This window comes from Carlito syrichta, unplaced genomic scaffold (assembly GCF_000164805.1).
Source record: "Carlito syrichta isolate Samal-C Ts95f unplaced genomic scaffold, Tarsius_syrichta-2.0.1 Scaffold303032, whole genome shotgun sequence".
NCBI lineage: Eukaryota > Metazoa > Chordata > Mammalia > Primates > Tarsiidae > Carlito > Carlito syrichta.
Window position 1 is genome coordinate 26,300 of NW_007247128.1, and position 19,328 is coordinate 45,627.

The following is a 19,328-nucleotide window of genomic DNA, read 5'->3' on the forward strand; positions in this document are numbered from 1 at the left end:
GCCACTGCACTCCAGTCTAGGCGACAGAGTGAGACTCCAACTCAAAAAAAAAAAAAATTACCTTAAGGGATGTCTATGCCTTTGCTTATGTTGTTGTTTCTCTTTAAAATATTTGTTTCCCCTTTCCAACTGATGAGCTCCTATATAGTTTTTTAAAATTTCAAATAAAAGTTATTCCATAATATTTTATTTGTTCAGTTAAATTTATCACATTATATTGTAGCTAGTGGTGTTTGCCAGAGCTTCTTGAGAACAATGTTTTCTTCTGAATCTTTGTGTTCTCAGTGTTTAGCAAAGAGCCTTGTATGTAGGTAGTAGCTGCTGCTTATTTAATGTTTGTTGAGTGATTGAAAGGCCAATGGGGAAATAAGAAATTTGAGGAGATCTTTTTAAACCTAGTTATAACTACTAACAGTCTATAGAAAACTGGAGAAACTTTTTATTCTGGTCATCCTATGAAGTGAACTAGTTGTGGTCAGTTAGCAGAGTATCCTTAAGTAAAATCTTTAATGGACTATTTAACTTCTACCTCTGAAACTAAGATCGTGAGTTATAAAGTAAAACCCACAGGAGTATACAGATACTTACATTTTTGTTTTGTGTAACATGCTTAATTCATTCTTGGATAGCAACAGGGGGAAGCGAGTAGAATTATCTGATGATGAGACAAAGGAAACTGAAAACATGAAGAGAAAGAGGAGAAGAATCAAACTTCCGGAGTCTGATAGCAGTGAAGATGAAGGTGGGCATTCTGATTTTGGTGAGAGGGATCAATTTTTATTTTGATGCTCAAGGAGCTAAAAAAGTAGTTTTTGTAGGATCACAATGAGAGTAGTAATTCTAGAATTGAGAGGGATATAACCCCTATTTCTGTTTGAAATCCAATTTCTGTTTGTGATCTTCTGGTAACTTGCCAAAATGACTAACACAAAGGGAAAGAGGATAAAGATTATTGTTATTATACATACTAACTAAGACATTTTCTTTTCTTAAGAGGGGGTTGTTCCCATGGCTACCTTCATGTGACTCTTTTAAGAACTGTGATGTTCTAGTATGAAGGGTATTATTGGTGATGGTCTACACCACATAAGTAAAACTATAGTAAATGGGGACAGTCTGCAGTGTCATTGTTGGAAAGGGATGGCACTATGGACTGAAGTTGTAAGATAAGCAAACAGAATAAGGACAAGAATCTCACCAAGAAAACTAATGTGCTTTTAAAAAGAATATCAAGGATCTTAATAGCCAAGATCTCTTCTCATATTGAATAAAGGAAAGTATATAGAAAAAAGGGGAAGCTGAAGAGAAAGCCACTGGGCTGAACTGACATACTGGATGACCTTACTCTGAAAAGCCTGCTTGAGAACCAGTGGTGAAAAGCTTGAGCTACTGTAGTCCATGAATTCATGGCATAATGGCTATAAAATATTTTAGGTAGTGGGGGTGGGAATCTAGTCCAAAGGAATTCAGCATCACATAAAGGTACATAGATAATAATATACTGATACTAAGGGGGATTAAAGAGGAATAATGAATATAGAAAAGGAACCTGCTGTGCTATCAAAGGACAAAATTAAATTTGTAAGGCTATTTTTACCAAGAAATTGCTCTAAGAAGAATTGAAGTGGTTACAGAGGCACCCCAAAAAGAGTATTAGCTGATCTCTAAAAGTAAGTAAAACAAATTATACATATACAGATGAGACAGTAATGTAAAAGAAATGAGCAGACTTAAGAAATAGTACTAGGAAGTTGAATCTTCCTGTGATAAATGTGCCATCTAAATTCATCTTCTGTGAATTTAGATTTTACCATTCATGCTTACATGTTAAGGACTATGGCTTCTGATATCCTGTGAGAAGTACAGTGCCCTTCAGAGACATGTTTTTTAATGACTTTTTAGAGTGAATAGGGGTAGGGCATTGTGAGCATCCCAGAGGGGCAATTGCTATGTTTTTATTCCATGTTATTTATCAAAATGTTTTGGCCAGGGTTACTGAAAGAAAAGTGGACAACTCCATGCAGACATGGGAAAATAATTACGAAATAACCTTAGGAATGTGCTAATTGGAATAGTCTTCCCTATTTCTGATCAGGAAGAGACCTTGGGAAGATTCTGGAAAAGTCTTTGAAGCCATCAGCCTAATATATATTTAAAAAGATAAACTAGATACTCCAGTATTAGTGAAGGAGTCAGCTCTAAGTCAAGGAATTACTGGGGTTGATTGAGCACTGATTACGTGCTTCTGAATAGTCTCTGTAGTTCTGACCCATAGCCCACAAAAGTAATACCCGTGGGTGATTAGAAATATAAGTGGGATTACTTAGTTTTGAAAGGAATGTGAAGAAATATGATAGAGGAGAACCTATAATAACAGATGATACAGAGCAGAAGCTCTTAGATATTTTTCCTCTGGCAAAGATAATTTTTGGCATCTGATTAAATACATAATCCTCTGCCATTTTATTCTTAAATTTCTTTTTCTCAAAGCCAGTGGGATTTTATTTTAAACCTTTACATGGTCTCTAACTTATTATTATTTTATTTCTGTTACACTGAATATGTCATACCATTCAATATGCTATCTTAAGCTAGAAGTTAGAAAAGGAGCAGTAGGAGTGGAGGGAATGCAAGTACTTAAATCTTACCTCCACCACTGTGTGACTTTAGGCAGATTACTTCTTTGATTCCCTGTTTCCTCAGCTCTAAAATGGAGATGTTATCACAAACTATGTAGGCTTTTTGTGAACATCAAATAAGATGATGTATCAAAAATGCTAAGGTAGTGTTTAATACGTGATAGGTTTTCTTATTACTCTCTCCACTCTTCCTTGTTGAGGTGTCCAGGAGGTGTTACAGTAGTAAATATACTTGCAAGTACCTTCTCTCAGAAAGTTCCCTTCAACTCCATTTTTGTAACTCTCTACCCAAGGGACTATTCCTTTCTCTTTCACCCTGGTGGGGTCATAAGTACCTTTAGTAGTTCTACATACTTTCTTCGTAAAGCCAAAAATGGGACAGACATAGAAAGAAATAACATTAAGAATGATATCTACATTGCTAGGAAGAAATATAGCTCTAATTGATATGTTTTTGCTAACATTTTCAATCCTTGCAAGTTGTTTGTAGAGAATGTTAAGCAAAGTATCCTCTTCTTTTTTGGTAATGATAGGTATTTTTAAAAATATTGAGTCCTAGGAAGCTGTGAGTACTTTCTAGGAATTGTAATTACTCATTGCTGCCAGAGAACTCTTTGATAAACAAGTGGTTACATTGCTGGATCCCTGAATTAGTTTTGCCACAGTTTTTATTCTGCCCCAACAATGATTACTTTTCTGGAATAAATGATATTTCATTACTTGAGTATCTTACATCTGAAGAGCTGCAACTCTGCCACCGATACACCAATGCATCAAATACACCAGTGCATCAAACACTCCTTTTGCTTATGTCAATGAAATGTATTGAGTCAGAATGTTTGGCTTGATAAAGACTAAAGAAGCACACACAGAATCTAGCATGTGAGTGTGGGCAAGTCTTTTTTTTTTTTTTTTTTAGTTTGAACCTCAGCTGTATAAAACAGAAATAATAGTGATTTTGTGGGTTATTATGAGATTGAATAATTGATGTTTGTAAATTCTAGAAAATGCTAGTTGTTTATCCTTAGAATATTTTTAAGGTTTGAACAAAGTAATAGATATACACAATTTTAAAAAGCAGACAAAGTAGAAGTGGTATAATAGATAGTAACTTCTACTATCTGAGTTATCTAATTGACTGATACTTGGCTTGTCGACTATCTCCCATCTGCCTTCCATCTTCCAGGGATTTGTTGCAATTTCTTTCTTTCTTTCTTTTTGAAGGTGGGAGGGGACCCAAAGGGGTTGCCTGTTGAAATTTCTTAATCGTTAAGGGCTCTTGGCTCCTGTTCTTTTCCTCTTATGAAGGGTTATAACAGTCTCTTCCCTTATTATCATAATGCTTCTCTTGGGGAATATGTGGAAAGAAGAGGGAGATACATGTTTTCTTTGAATGCTCCTCATTCCAGATTTAGTTCAGAAAGTGATGTTTTTTTCTTTATTAAAAAGAAAAAAAAATACTTGCAGTCTGTGTTCAGTGCCAGGGAAATCATGGTGTCTCTGCATCTTTGGAGTTTAGAGTCCAAAGTGAGAATGTAGATAAACTAACAGTTGGATATGGTGCAGAGAGTGGGATATTAGAGGGGACCACTAGGATTGTTTTCCTTGGTTAAGTCAAGTGGTTACTGGAAGTAGAATAAGAACACCTACATTTATTACTGTGAGTACTCAAAATTCCTTTTCGTTGGCTTCCTTGCTGCCTAAACTTTCCTCCTACCACTGTAACACATCTACCATTGTGTCCCAGGTTTCTTAATAGCTATTTGTTCAGAACAATGGATGCCTGCTTTCTTACTTATGCTCCCATTGTGTTCTAGCCTCTCAGAGCTGGGTTAGTAACTGGACCACTTTCCTTTTATGTTTCTGTCTCTTGTTTCCCAGAGCGTATAAAGTTTTGGGGCTCATTTCATACTTGAAGTGTATAATTTATTGTTTTGTTCTGGCTCTTGTTCTGCCTCCCCTCTTTAGGTCATTTGGCCTTGAACCCTCTGCTGTCATAATTTTTAACACTGACCTAATCAGTCGCAAGTATTTCAGATCCAAGACTTGTGCTAAGCATTTGAATACAGCCAGGAGATTCAGGGAGCAGGTGAGGTTAAGCAGCTACCCAGTCCCCAACCAGCAATTTCTTTGTGGTGATTAAGAATAGGTCAGCTGAGGATTTTCATTTCCCTTCATGGACCTTGTACTAAGACCACTAATTCTGTAACTATTGAGAAATAATGGGATCCCTTTGATGGGGCCCTCCCTTTTGTTGGGTGATGCCATAGCAATATTTCTTTCCTAAAAGTATTCTTTACTATTAATCTCAATGTGGCAGAACAAGCCTTATCAGTAGGGCAGTCACTAGAAGTACAGTAAGTCCCCTAATATGAACAAGTTCTGTTCTGAAAGCAACATTCATAAGTCCAGTTTGTTCATAAGCTCAACAAAGTTAGCCTAGGTACCCAACTAACACAATCTGTGCTATAGTACTGTACTATAATAGGTTGATAATACTTTTCATACAAATAATACATAAAAAACAAAAAAAGAAAATGTTTTTAATCTTACAGTACAGCACATAATAATGTATGCCAGACATGTGAACTAACTGATCGGATGTGCGAACACAGTTCACATCTTGAAAGTTTGCAACTTGAAAGTTCATATGTAGGAGACTTACTGTAGTTCCCATATAAAATATTGAACAGGTTTTTTTTTGTTTTGTTTTGTTTTGTTTTGAGTTGGAGTCTCACTCTGTCACCCAGACTGGAGTGCAGTGGCTGCTCCCGGCCACCACAGCCTCGACCTGCTGGGCTCCAGTGATCCTTCTGCCTCAGCCTTCCAAGCAGCTGGAACCACAGGCGTGCGCCACCACGCCCGGCTAAGTTTTTGATTTATTGTAGAGATGAGGTCTCGCCAAATTTCCCAGGTGGGTCTCGAACCCACGGGCTCAGGCAATCCATTCACCTCAGCCTCCCAAAGGTGCAGGATTACAGGCTGAGCCAACGATCCCAGCTTGAACAGGTCTTAATTGTTAGAGCTTTAATTGTGATCATCATTTCAAAGATGATTTCCCCCAACTCCCAAAGTATATGCTCTTTTTTCTTTTTTAGCTTTTATTTTATTTTTGAGAAAGCAGGATTTATTGAGAGGACAAAAAATCTCCCACAGCAGGAGGGGACCCAAAGGGGTTGCCCCAAAGTGTATACTCTTAATGTCAGCTAGAAATTTTCAGTCTAACAAACATCTCAGGTAATTGCAAGTAATCCTTAGATTACAGTCAAAGACTCTGGTATGGAATATATAGTACAATCTAAGGATTATCTCCACTTAGATCTTAAGAGAAAATGTCTGGTCCTGAATGGTAAGATACCATGGACTAGTTGGAATAGCAAAGGTGTAGAATCAGACCTAGGTTTGAAACCTCCTTTCTCAATTACAAGCTGTATGACTGTGGCAAGTTAAGGAATCTTTCTGAATACTCAACTGTAATGTGTGAATAATAATAATATCCATTTCTTACGGTTGTTGTGAGGATAAAGTGAAATACATGACACATAGGTGATCAGTGGATATTTATAAACCATTTCATACCCTGACTTAGCTGTAAAAGAAAGCATTTAGCTAAGGTACTTCCAGCTCTAATAATTCCTGATTCTCTGGTTTTATTTGTATAAATATCAAATTAATAAAATGTATATTTTAAAGATAATTATACAACTGCAAGTTTTTAGTTATCATGAATTACTGCTTACAAAATGCGCTTTGCTAGGTATGTACATTTAGAGGACCAGTGGAGAAGTCATTGGACTAGATAGTGTTTGTAGTTCTCTTATTTAAGTTTGCTGAATTATTTCAGTCTTCCCAGACTCTCCTGGGGCTTATGAAGCTGAATCACCATCCCCACCTCCTCCTGAGTCTCCACCTCTCGAACCAGTGCCAAAGACTGAGCCTGAACCTCCTTCCATCAAGGTAAAACTTCACTGGGATGCTTGTATTTCCATGTGTCCTTTATTGCCCAAGGACCTAAAGCTACTTTGCTTAACTAGTTCACTTGCTATATACTTCACAGATTTCAGTAGATGGTTCTTTTCTCATTCTGCTCTCCTAAAGTTGTACAGATTGGGCATCCCCTCCTTTCTCTCCTGCAGGGAGATTTTGCTGCAGGGCCTAGTCTTGGGAAAGTTACAGAGATGGATCCTGGGAGCTGTTTTGTTTTCATGACCTTCAGCATCTCTGCTGTGCTGTACAACTCCTGTTGGAATTGTGCAAAAAGAGGTCCTGTCTGCAAAGTGTGAACAAACAACCCCCTGTACATTTATTGCTCTTCAGAAGCTCTCTGGCAAAGGGCTGGATGAGAAAAACTGGCAACCAATGGGGAACTAGTTTTGAGTGATCTACATCTATTAGTGTACATAATGAAGAGTTGAGAAAATGGGTGCTGGCAATTGTTTTTTCTTGGTGGCTGTTAGTTTTCTTTAATTCATTGTATTGAGTCTGTCATTTAAATCTTACATTGATTTCCTCATTAGCTAAAGAGAACATGGGATGAAAGAGACCAGTGGAGATAAAAGGAATTTGATATTAGTAATACCTATTTGAGACCAAATTAGATGCACATAATGTTGAGATGTCAAGGCCGCCATAACAAGTATCTACAGCAAGGGCATATGCCATAGAAACCCTTGGTCTAGTTTAAAGACTGTCCTTGTCTCCTTAATAATAATATCTGCCCCAATCTTCCACAGTGTATTGCAGTGGTCTGCTTTCCTTGTCTTTCTTCTCCACTAAGGTCCTTATCCTTTTTTTCTTTTTAACCATGGTGCTTACTCTACCTAACAAAAGTTTAACTGAATTATCATATTTCTTTCCTTGGCATACCTCCATTCTTCTCATAAACACCAAAATGTCAAGCCTTTGCATACAATGAGCATAACTGGTCTGTGTGGTTGAGTTGTTCTCCTGAAAGTGAAGTGTAGAGTTCCTCTGTCAACTTTTTTATCATACTGGGATATTGGAGAGTGATTATTATAGATTTTAAAGCTTGTGTTATTTTTCTCTATAGCATAATCAGTCAGTTTAACACTGTATCCTCTGATCTTCTGCTGATCTTTCAGAGCTCAAGTGGAGAAAACAAAAGAAAACGAAAGCGTGTACTGAAATCTAAAACTTTTGTGGATAACGAAGGCTGCATAGGTAAGACAGATTTTTGACTTCAAATTCTGAGACAGAATCTCTTATTACCATAGAAAGAGGCACCATAATCCCTTTTGGAGCAGTCATCTCAAATAACCTTGGCACTCTGATGTCCTCTCTCAGGGGACATGAAGAGATTGCTGGTAATTATACAGGACAAACTTATGCAAGTGCAAATATTTCAAAAATGTAAGTTTCCTTGAAGTTTTCCATTCAAATTGCATGAAAAAGCAAATAGAGATGGAATATATACTGAGATATACGTAAAAATAAATCAGCTGGTGTTAGGTAGAAGGAGAATGTATGAAGTGTTTCCACAATGGTGGACACACTTCTTTGTAACAGAAGATAGCAATACAGAGCGTTTGTATAAAAAAGACAGCTGTGGGTATACCCTTTGTATCATATGGCATAACTTGAAAAGATAAATAATTTATTGTAGCCTTAAAAGAAAGAGACAGGGCAACCCTCTCTGATTCTCTCCCATTGTGTGAGCTTTTCTGTCCTCTCAATAAAACCTGCTTTCTAAAAAAAAAAGAGAGACATTCAAAGTTGGAGCTGGGCTCGGTGGCTCAGCCTGTAATCCCGTGCCTTTGGGAGGCTGAGGTGAGTGGATTGCCTGAGCCCGCGGGTTCGAGACCCACCTGGGCAACGTGGCGAGACCTCCTCTCTACAATAAGTCAAAAATTAGCCGGGCGTGGTAGCGCGCGCCTGTAGTTCCAGCTACTTGGAAGGCTGAGGCGGAAGGATCGCTGGAGCCCAGCAGGTCAAGACTGTGGTGGCCGGGAGCGGCCACTGCACTCCAGTCTGGGCGACAGAGTGAGACTCCAACTCAAAAAAAAAAAAGTTGAAGGCAGAGCATATCGAAGTATCAAGCAGCACAGATCGAATATATCTATCTGCAGTAAGCTGGAAAAGTAAAATTGGAAAATTAATATTCTTTTGATAAATTTTATTTTTTGACATTTGCAATTAGAAATTTTTTATCTGTTTACTTAGTTTATAGAACAATGGCAAAATGAAAAGACAAGAGTTATAATGTAAGTAGCAGTGGAGATGAGTTAGATTTAGACTTTTGTACAGACAAGTAAGAAAAAGTAAACATTGATGTGTAAGAAAACAATAGTAGCGATATTGATATCATGCCACCAAGAAGAAAATGACAAATGTAATGGAAAGTGAGAGCTATGAAAGTGTTAGTAGTTTTGAAGCAGTAGAAGATAGCGTATAGACAAGAGTAGAATAGGAAGATTTTACAGAAAAAGCCGATCCTCTAGTGAAAATAAATTTTTGTTGTACATCCTCAAACAACAGGACCACAAATAGCAAGTAATATAAGAGAACCGATTGACTATTTTACTCTGTATTTTACAAATGAATTAGTGGATAGTGTAATAAAAAGAAACAAATTGTTATAGAGATGAAAAAATAAGGAAAAGAGCAGCTATTACACAAATTGATTTGGTGTAAGTTCCATGACGTTGACCAACAGGAATTTTTAGCTTTTATCGCAGTTATCCTAAATATGGGAATAACTCAAGTACCAAATTTGCAAGAGTACTGGTCAACTGCTTTCAGTAGTAAAATACTCTTCTTTTTGGAAGCATTCATTAGAGAAAGGTTTATGCAAATCTTCTGGATGCTTCATTTGAAGACACGTGTGTCAAGTGATGGAACCATCAGGACTCGTATTCAGAAGGCCAATGATTATTTGGAATACATCGATTCAAAATTTTTGCAGTATTTTATACCAGGCCAGGCAATTTGTGTTGACAAATTTTTTGTTTTGTTTGTTTGTTTTGTTTGTTTGTTTTTGAGTTGGAGTCTCACTCTGTCGCCCAGACTGGAGTGCAGTGGCCGCTCTCGGCCACCGCAGCCTCGACCTGCTGGGCTCTGGCGATCCTTCCGCCTCAGCCTTCCGAGTAGCCGGAATTCCAGGCATGCGCCACCACGCCCGGCTGATTTTTTGATTTTATTGTAGAGATGAGATCTCACCAAGTTGCCCAGGTGGGTCTTGAACCCACGGGCTCAGGCAATCCAGTCACCTCAGCCTCCCAAAGGCGCGGGATTACAGGCTGAGCCACCGAGCTTGGTGGTTTTTTTTTTTTGAGTTGGAGTCTCACTCTGTCACCCAGACTGGAGTTCAATGGCTGCTCCCAGCCACCACAGCCTCGACCTGCTGGACTCCGGCGATCCTTCCGCCTTAGCCTTCCAAGTAGCTGGAACTACAGGCGCACGCTACCACGCCCGGCTAGTTTTTTTATTTATTGTAGAGATGAGGTCTCGCCAAGTTGCCCAGGCGGGTCTCGAGCCCACGGGCTCAGGCAGTCCACTCACCTCAGCCTCCCAAGGTGCGGGATTACAGCCACCAAGCCCGACTTGTTGACGAATTTATAACATACAATCCAAATAAGCCTACCAAATGGGGTAAGCACATTTATGCACTAGCTGATTCAAAAACAGGGTACCTTTTTTCAGAACTTCCCTACTATAGCAACTAACTTCCAAAAACATCATTCGATCTGATATTACAGTAAGCACCAAAATTCTATTACATTTATATAAAAAGTTGTTGGAAAAAGTTCCCAATGCAGTAGGATACCACATGTTTGCTGACAGTTATTACACTAGTATTGTCCTAGCAGAAGAGCCACTAAAGATGAAATGTTTTCTTACTGGTACAATCAAAGTCAACTCAAAGGGAATACCGCCAGTACAAATTAAAAACCACCATTTTAAAAAAAACAGTAATATATAGGAAAAATAATCTTATGGTTTTTGCATGGAAGGACAAAATGATTGTTGCAATTCTCAGTACTTGAAAATATGAGCAATGTGGATTGTGTGGATCAGTATGCTTCTACATATTGTTTTTTGCAAATCTTTAAAATGGTGGAGGAAATTATTCTGGGAACTAGAAATATGTTATATTAATTCCTATATACTGTATTGAGCATCAAAAACAAAAATGAGAAAACTATGTCCCATTGGAAATTTATCAAGCTTCTGACTGATCAGTTGAAAAGTGGTTTTCAGGAATCATGACTGTGTCCTTCCACATCGTCTTTGAACAACAGACTGGACAATAAAGTACTTATTATTATTGTTGTTATTATTATTTTTGTTTTGTTTTTTGTTGTGTTTTTTTTTTTTTAGTTGAAGTCTCACTCACTCCTTCGCCCAGGCTGGAGTGCAGTGGCATGCACGCTCACGGCCACCCTGGTGTTGACCTTCTGGGCTCCAGCAATCCTTCCGCCTCAGCCTTCCACATAGCTGGAACTACAGACGCATGCTACCATACCTAGCTATTTTTTATTTTATTGTAGAGATGAGGTCTCTCCAAGTTGCCTGGGCTGGTCTCGAACCCAGGGGCTGAGGCAATCCACTCGCCTCGGCCTCCCAAACTGCTGGGATTATAGGCTGAGCCACCAAACCCAGTCTTTTTTTTTTTTTGAGTCATAGTCTCATTATTGTCGCCCAGGCAATAGCACGCTCTGCTCATGGCCACCACAGCCTCGACCTGCTGGGCTCAGGTAATCCTTTTGCCTCAGCCTTCCAAGTAGCCGGAACTATAGGCATGTGCCACCATGTCCAGCTAACTTTTTTATTTTTATTGTAGAGACTAGGTCTTGCTGTGTTGCCGTCTTGAACCCACGGTCTCAGGCAATCCTTTAGCCTCAGCTTCCCAAAGTGCTAGGATTATAGGCATGAGCCACCAGCTTAAATTACTTTTTTTTTTTTTTGAGTTGGAGTCTCACTCTGTCACCTAGAGTGCAGTGGCCGCTCCTGGCCACCGCAGCCTCGACCTGCTGAGCTCCGGCGATCCTTCCGCCTCAGCCTTCCAAGTAACTGGAACTACAGGCACACGCTACCATGCCTAGCTAATTTTTGATTTATTGTAGAGATGAGGTCTCACCAAGTTGCTCAGACGGGTCTCGAACCTGTGGGCTCAGGCAATCCACTCACCTCAGCCTCCCAAAGGCGCGGGATTACAGGCTGAGCCACCAAGCCCGGCTTTAAATCACATATTATTAATATGGGAGGAAGAAAACAAGACTGCAATGTCTGTTTGAATAAAAAACACCAGGTGGAAGACTTCCAATAAATTACTGTTGCACAACCTGTATCAATGAGCCTACAATGTGAGTCAGTCACTGTTTTGCACGTTAGAAAAATAAGATATAAAATTTTGATTTTTTTGGTCCGAAATAAGTTCCTCAGTGTCCAAAATTCCATTATAAGCCAAATATCATTACAATAAAATAATTGGTTCCGATGCTATACTATCTAATCTGAAATTATTCATTTTTCACTATTTGGTAAAAAAGTTCAGTCAAGTTGCTGGTAGGTGATCTGTGAGATGTCTCTGAGTGCAGAGGATTAGTATGCTTATGAATCTTCCCCAAGGGATGTTCATGCTGCTTGTGTATGGCCCACACATTAAATAGAAGAGTGTAGAGAATGCTACAACTAAAGTTAGAACCCTTGGGTTCTTGTTTGGACTAAACACTATACAAATAAGCACTGAGGTCTTTGTTGAAAATTGTGTCATCGCTGGTGGGAGTTTTTTGGTTGTTGTTACTATTGTTTTGAGTTGAGGTCTCACTGTTGCCCAGGCTAGAGTACAGTAGCATGATCATGATGATCACAGCTCATGGCAGAAATATGTGACCTCCTGGGCTCAGGCAATTCTTTCACTTCAGCATTCCAAGTAGCTGAAATTACAGGCACGCACCACCATGCCTTGCTAATTTTTTTATTTTTTGTAGAGATGAGATTTCACTATGTTGCCCAGGCTGGTCTCGAACTCCTGGGCTCAATCATCATCTGCCTGCCTTGGCCTCCCAAAGTGCTGGGATTACAGGCATGAGCCACTGTACCCAGCTAGTGGGGAGTTTCTTGATTTGTGAATAGAGGTAAAGTATCCATTTTACCTAAAGGTGGGGTTGCTTTGAAGATTCAAGTGATTTATCTAAAAACACTCAAAATGGAAACCATAGTACAGACTTAAGATGTTATAGATGTTGAGAAGCACTTGATTTTTTAGGATGGTTGTTTTAAGAGTTGTTTTAAGACTAGGTGTAGTGGCTCATGCCTGTAATTCCAGCACTTTGGGAGGCTGACTACTTGAGCCCAGGAGTTCAAGTCCAACCTAGGCAACATAACAAGACCTCACCTCTACAAAAAAAAAAAGAAAAGAAAAAAAATTAGCCAGCTGTGAGGGCATGTACCCGTAGTCCCAGCTACTCGGGAGGCTGAGGCCAAAGGATCACCTGAGCTCAGGAGTTCGAGTCTGCCATGCACTGTGATCATGCTACTGCACTGCAGCTTGGGCAACAGAGTGAGACCTCGATTCAAAAAAACAAAGGAATGGTAGTTTTATAAATCTGAACAGTAGAAAAGAAGTTCTTATAGATTATTAGACTCTGAAGAGAATATCCAAAGCCTTTAATATTTGGTTCCATTTGTTCTTCAGACGGATATGACTCATCCAGATTGCTTTCTTTATGTTTCCATTTCTTTTCTTTTTTCTTTTTTTGAGTTGGAGTCTCACTCTGTCGCCCAGACTGGAGTGCAGTGGCCGCTCCCGGCCACCGCAGCCTCGACCTGCTGGGCTCCAGCAATCCTTCCGCTTCAGCCTTCCGAGTAACCGGAATTACAGGCATGCGCTACCACGCCCGGCTGATTTTTTGATTTATTGTAGAGATGCGGTCTCGCCAAGTTGCCCAGGTGGGCCTCAAACCCGTGGGCTCAGGCAACCCACTCACCTCAGCCTCCCAAAGCGCGGGATTACAGACTGAGCCACCGAACCTGGCTATGTTTCCATTTCTAAGCCATGTTAGGTAAAAGCATGTGCTCATTAAGCAGGCCTATAGAGAAATTTAGAATTCAGGCTTTGAGTCATTGACTGATCTTCAGCCATGTTTTAGTTTCTTCACCCTTTCCATAATCAAATCAGACTTCTTTGAGGCTTTTAAGATTTAGCATTTGAGACCCAGTGGGATGCTCAGATCCCAGTACTGTGTTTTTGTTTGAAAAGAGTGTGAAAATATATATATTCCAATACATTTCCTGGTACAAAAAAATTAAAACAATAAAAAAGAGATGTGAGTTTAGGCCCTTAAACCTTGTGTTAATTGGATAGCCTGTGATTATTATTTTTCTTTCCTTGTGGCACCTGCCACAGCTTGGATCTCCTAGAAAATTCCTCCCCTTTTTTATTTTTCTTTTCTAGTTCAAATTTCTGTTTCAAAAAGTTTCATTGGCTCTGAAGAATCAACTTTTCCTAGGCAATGTGGTTAATACTAGTGAAGATATTCTGTCAGTTGTGTGCCCTGTCTCATTTCTCACCTTCTGCTCCTCTGTGAAGCCCTCTACCATTTTAATTGTAGCCTGGGATTATAGAATAAAATTCTTTACATGTGGAAATTCTGTCTTTTCAGTGCCAAGTTTCTTGTGAGCCTATGAATTTTGAAATTGAGTGGTTTTGGTTGTTTTTTGGTGTGTTCTGTCATTTTCACACCTCTTGGTTTGGCCATTGGTGGTAATATATATATGTATATTTGCTGTTGAATTTCTTCTTCTTTTTAACGTAACATCAGTGCTAGTTTTTTCCTCCTCCTTCTAAATAAAAGAAAAAAGTAAAAAATCTCTGAGAGTTCATTGGGAATTTGTGGCTAATTACTTATTGCTTTGCTCAAAACATAGTACTCAAGCTTTGGCCAGGTGTGGGATGTGGACTTTTTTTGCACTCTTGTCTCCAGACAGGACTATTAAGAGCCTTGGATGCAGCAATGAAAACTGTGCACATAGCACTTTTTTTTTTTTTTTTTAAGGTTTTTAGTCCAAGCTCAGCCTAATGAATCTTGGCTTTGGTTACCAACAAAGGAGTTCTACTTTCCTGTCTGCTCAGACTATTCCAAATGTACCAGCACAAGGGGCTTGCCCTGTCCTGTGCCGGATCAGATTTGTCTTGTTTAGAAAGCTGATCTTTTCCTTTCTATGAGTTTGCAGCAGAGACTACTTAGGCCACCAAGATAAATTTGGGGTATAGACTCTTGGACAAGGGATAAATTTCTTAGAGCAAAGCTGTTGAAGGGAAAGAAATCTGATGTTACCCACAAAAAACAGGTTTTTGAGTTTTTTTTTTAAACGACAGTGTCTTACTCTGTTGCCCAGGCTGGAGTACAGTAGTGTGATCCTGGCTCACTGTAGCTTAGACCTCTTGGGCTCAACAGATCTTTTTACTACAACCTCCTAAGTACCTGGGACTACAATGTGGCGTGTGCCACCATGCCCAGCTAGGTTTTTGTGGTTTTTTTGGCAGGGTTGTAGAGATGAGGTCTCACTCTGTTGCCCATGCTGGTCTCAAACTCTTGGGCTCAAGTGATTCTCCCATTTCAGCAGTGCTGGGATTACAGGTGAGAGCCACTACGCACAACCAAAAACCAGGCCTTTTAAAATGGCAGCCAGAAAAGGGGCATGTTATTCAGCTAAAATAAAAGTACTGTATTTTTAAGCTGAAATCTCCTTTGTCTTGGATTTTGAAGTAGCTACAGCTTTGAATGTAAACATTATTTTAGTTCTTAAGGTATACTGAGTATGCTGCTTAAGAAATTTTTGCTGGTGTTCTCCTGTTTTCAACTCCCCCAAGCAATATATTGCACAAAATTGGCAATGAGACAGCCAGTGGTTTCATTAATAGGAATGAAATAATGAGCTAATTGATGTTGAACTGTAATATTGTAGACATGCTGCCATTTGAATGTAGAATATAGCTTATGAAGGAGCAAAATCTTATACCACCAGCTAGTAGTAAGTCATTTCCTTTCTGTATCTGTAGATGGCTCTTCAGACTTTCCTAATTTAAGATATTAAATAAATAGCAGCTCATGTTAATTCAGTTACATAATGCTTTTGAAGATACATGTGAGATGGGGGTGGTGTTTTGGGATCATAAATGCTGAATAAGTATGCCATGGAAATTCTCTAAGTATCGTAGAGCAACATTTCTTAAACTTTGATGACTGGTGTATTACTTGAGGATCTTGCTAAAATTGGAATTCTGGTTTAGTAGGCCAGGGATGGGAGGGAAAGTCTGCATTTCTAATAAGCTTATGGGAAATTCTGAAGCCTTTGGTCTGTGGAGCACAGTTTGAGTAGTAAGGCCTTTTAACATTTTTAACATTTATCAGTATTTTTTAGCCTCTAAGTGAGCAGGAGTCATCAAAGTGGATTGTAGGCTCTGAAAAGACAAATTATGGAAACTCTTCGGGAAGTGATTGCTAATTGTGTGGTATTAATGGGATTAGATGGGTAAGGGTGAAAGAGGCTCCAGTGGCAATAGCACTTTAACTTTTCAAACAGGGGCAGAAAGAACATTGATTCCCAAATTGTGGTCCCCAGACCAGCAGCATCTCCATTATCCAGAACATGTTAGAAAAGCAAATTCTCAGGTCCCACCCCAGGCCTCTGAATCTGAAACTTTGGAAATAGAACCTGACAATCTGTGTTTTAAAGGGTACTGCCAGTGGTTCTGCTGCATATTAAAGCTTAATATTATATATAAGTAGCAGACTAGGTATTAGAACACAGATACATTTGATTCCAAAGTTTATGCTTATGCTTCTAGAAGAATTTGAGATATATATACCTTACACACACACACACACACACACGTTCTACAAAGCTTCTAGACAATTATTATCAATAATTAAGAGCTTGAGAATATAATTGTTCTTTAATAAGAAAAAAATACCTTAATCATTTGAGCATGTATTATGCATATTAAGTTATTCTTCTCAGCTTAAAAAAGAGAGAGAAATATTTTCCTTCACTGATTCTCTATCACTTGCTGCAACCAGGAAGGCTGAGAAAGGGTTTAAATGGTATCGGTTACACAGCAGCTGCAGCTCTCTAAAGTCACAGGAAGGTGGCATCGTACCGTTTCTTGTGGTTGGTATATGTACTGCAGTAGTATGCAAGAGACCCTACTCAGTTTTTTGACATTATGGCAGGAAGCCACTGTCTGTGCCGATGCCCTTTAGGGCTTGTTTGTAATGACTGCTCTGATACTGTCCTTTTCCAAGTTTCTCTTGGGGAGGGTTTGATGAGTTTTAATAGCAGAGGAAAAGCCAAATTATGTCTTTGGCTAACAGGGAGTAAGAGAACTGGTAACTTTGTTTCTCATTTTATCATTATCCTTCTTAGAAGTTGTAAGCATGTCATCTGATAGAGTTTGCTTGGGGCAGTTACCTTTACAATGTGGACTACTACTACTACATCTTGGGTTAATTAGCCATTCTTCAGAGTTAAGAACTGAACAGTTAGGCTAGGTGGCTCAGCCTGTAATCCCGTGCCTTTGGAAGGCTGAGGTGAGTGGATTATCTGAGCCCGTGGGTTCGAGAACCACCTGGGCAGCGAGACCTCACCTCTACAATAAATCAAAAAATCATCTGGGTATGGTAGTGCATGCCTATAATTCCGGCTACTTGGAAGGCTGAGGCAGAAGGATCGCCGGAGCCCAGCAGGCAAGGGAGCGACCACTGCACTTCAGTCTAGGTAACCGAGTGAGACTCCAACTCAAAAAAAGAAACTGAACAGTTGAGTAACCAGTCTGTTCTTAGGATGTGCAGAAAGTGAATGACATCAGGGTAGAGCTAGCCAGGAGGGTCCATGATGGTGAACATGACTAGACAGAATGGGAGTGGGCAGGTAGACTAGAGGTTTTAAACCAGCAGGGAGATGAGATTCAAGAAGCCAGTCTTCTGGAGTTACAAGTAGGTGTTTCAAATATAGACAATTCAGATGCTGAGCTCAGGAAATTAGCTAGCATAGACCAGGACCCAAATAAAGGATTCGTAATTAAATGATAAAGGTTCATTTAAAGGCATGGGACATAGTAGTGAAGGAGGAAGAATGAGTGTTAATTCTGAGTCCCAAACAGAGACTGTGCTTTCTACCTGAGGTTAAGCAGGAACCTTTCCTGGTAGGTTAAGTACCAGGTAAGCACACCTGCCTTGATCAGAGGGTCTGAGGTGATTGGGATGAACAAGACATCTCATTCTCTTGATAAAGTAAATGACTCAACCCACCCATGTTCCATTTTTTTCTTACTCTACCAGTTACTGAAAAAGTCTACGAGAGTGAGTCCTGCACAGATAGTGAAGAGGAGCCCAAAATGAAGACGTCTTCTGTACACAGACCTGCCATGACTGTGAAAAAAGAACCCAAAGAGGAACGAAAGGGCCCTAGAAAAGGGGCTGCTGCTCTGGGCAAAGCCAACAGACAAGTGTCCATTACTGGCTTCTTCCAGAGGAAGTAAACTGCCACCTCTGGAAGGTCAGAGACTTGGCGTGGTCAAGGGAGAAGACCAAGATGTACAGATCACTTACTGTGTAAGTTCATCTAGAGCCTCACCTGACCTGTGTCAGACTTCTCTTTTATCCTGTGAGGCTTATACTATTTCTGGTTTTTAACCACAAGGAAATCACTTGGAAGTAGGAGACAAAAAGAATATTTAAAAAGCCGTTACCTTCTAGTGGCATTTTTTAAGCACAATCTTTGACCTGTCCAGGAGAAGAATTTACACCAAAATTAAACTGGAACAGGTTTCAGAATGATCACTGAAGCCATTTGGTGGCTAATTCACTGTGCCCCACTCGCCCTATGCCCTGGTCCGTATGTGACTCAGGATATTCCTTCTTGTTTCTCTGTGTTCTGTGAACTTGTGTGGGTGTTTTTTGTCCCTGAATTCTACTGGCTGTGTTTACTACTACTTTTGTCCTCCTCTCTCCACACTTCTATTCCCTAACTCCATGAAGCTGTTTTCTGTAAGTCTTTTAAATCTTGGTTGGTCTAAAGGCCAAAACAAAAATCTCCCTGTAGCCCTCTTCCTCCATTATACAATACACTGACACCTGGCCACAGACCAGGACATTGCTTGTGTTCCACCCCTTTCACAAAAGCTCTCTAGACCTTCACTCACAATTAGCAGTTTGGGAAAAGCCTCAGGCAGAACATGAATAGAAATTTAATGATGTATTCAACTCCACCAGAAATTACTTAGAGTCAGCATTGACGCTATTAGAGGAGTTGTCATGTTGCTGACACAGATACCCTGTGTCAGCTTTATACTGCTCTTTGGGGTTGTGGGTCTCCCCCCTTCCCACTCTCAGTACCTAGAGAATAAAACCCATACAGTGAGATAAGGGCTAAAAAAGAGAGCTCTCTTCATATGGTATACAACAATTACATCAGATTTCTCCTTCTCAAGAAATAGAATGTTCAGAAGCAGCAACTGCCCAGGAAATTAGTAAGGGAGATAAGGCTCATACACAGATACTCCTTTACCTTTTTAGCTCCTCCATTTGCCTAAAGTACAAGCTCCCTAAGAAGAGATGGAGAGACTGAATTGTTAGTAGGTCTAAACAGCAAATAAAATGTTTTCATTTGTTACTTATGGAAAACCATGTACTCCAGTGATCACTTTCAAGTGACTTCCATTAC

General features: G+C 39.6%; 1 protein-coding gene across 2 annotated transcripts in view; it reads left to right on the top strand.

Annotated features, from left to right (window-relative positions):
* POLD3 (DNA polymerase delta 3, accessory subunit) overlaps positions 1-19,053 on the top strand; it is a 42,486-nt gene extending 23,433 nt beyond the window's left edge. The window contains exons 7-10 of one of the 2 annotated variants that reach the window (XM_008057488.2): positions 630-742; positions 6,484-6,596; positions 7,742-7,820; positions 17,945-18,702. In XM_008057488.2, coding sequence (XP_008055679.1) covers positions 630-742; positions 6,484-6,596; positions 7,742-7,820; positions 17,945-18,144 — 505 coding nt within the window. In that variant the 3' untranslated portion in view covers positions 18,145-18,702. Of the gene's footprint in view, positions 1-629; positions 743-6,483; positions 6,597-7,741; positions 7,821-17,944 lie in introns of both variants that reach the window. The other variant, XM_008057489.2, reaches the window with a different exon arrangement.
* The last annotated feature ends 275 nt before the right edge of the window (positions 19,054-19,328 follow it).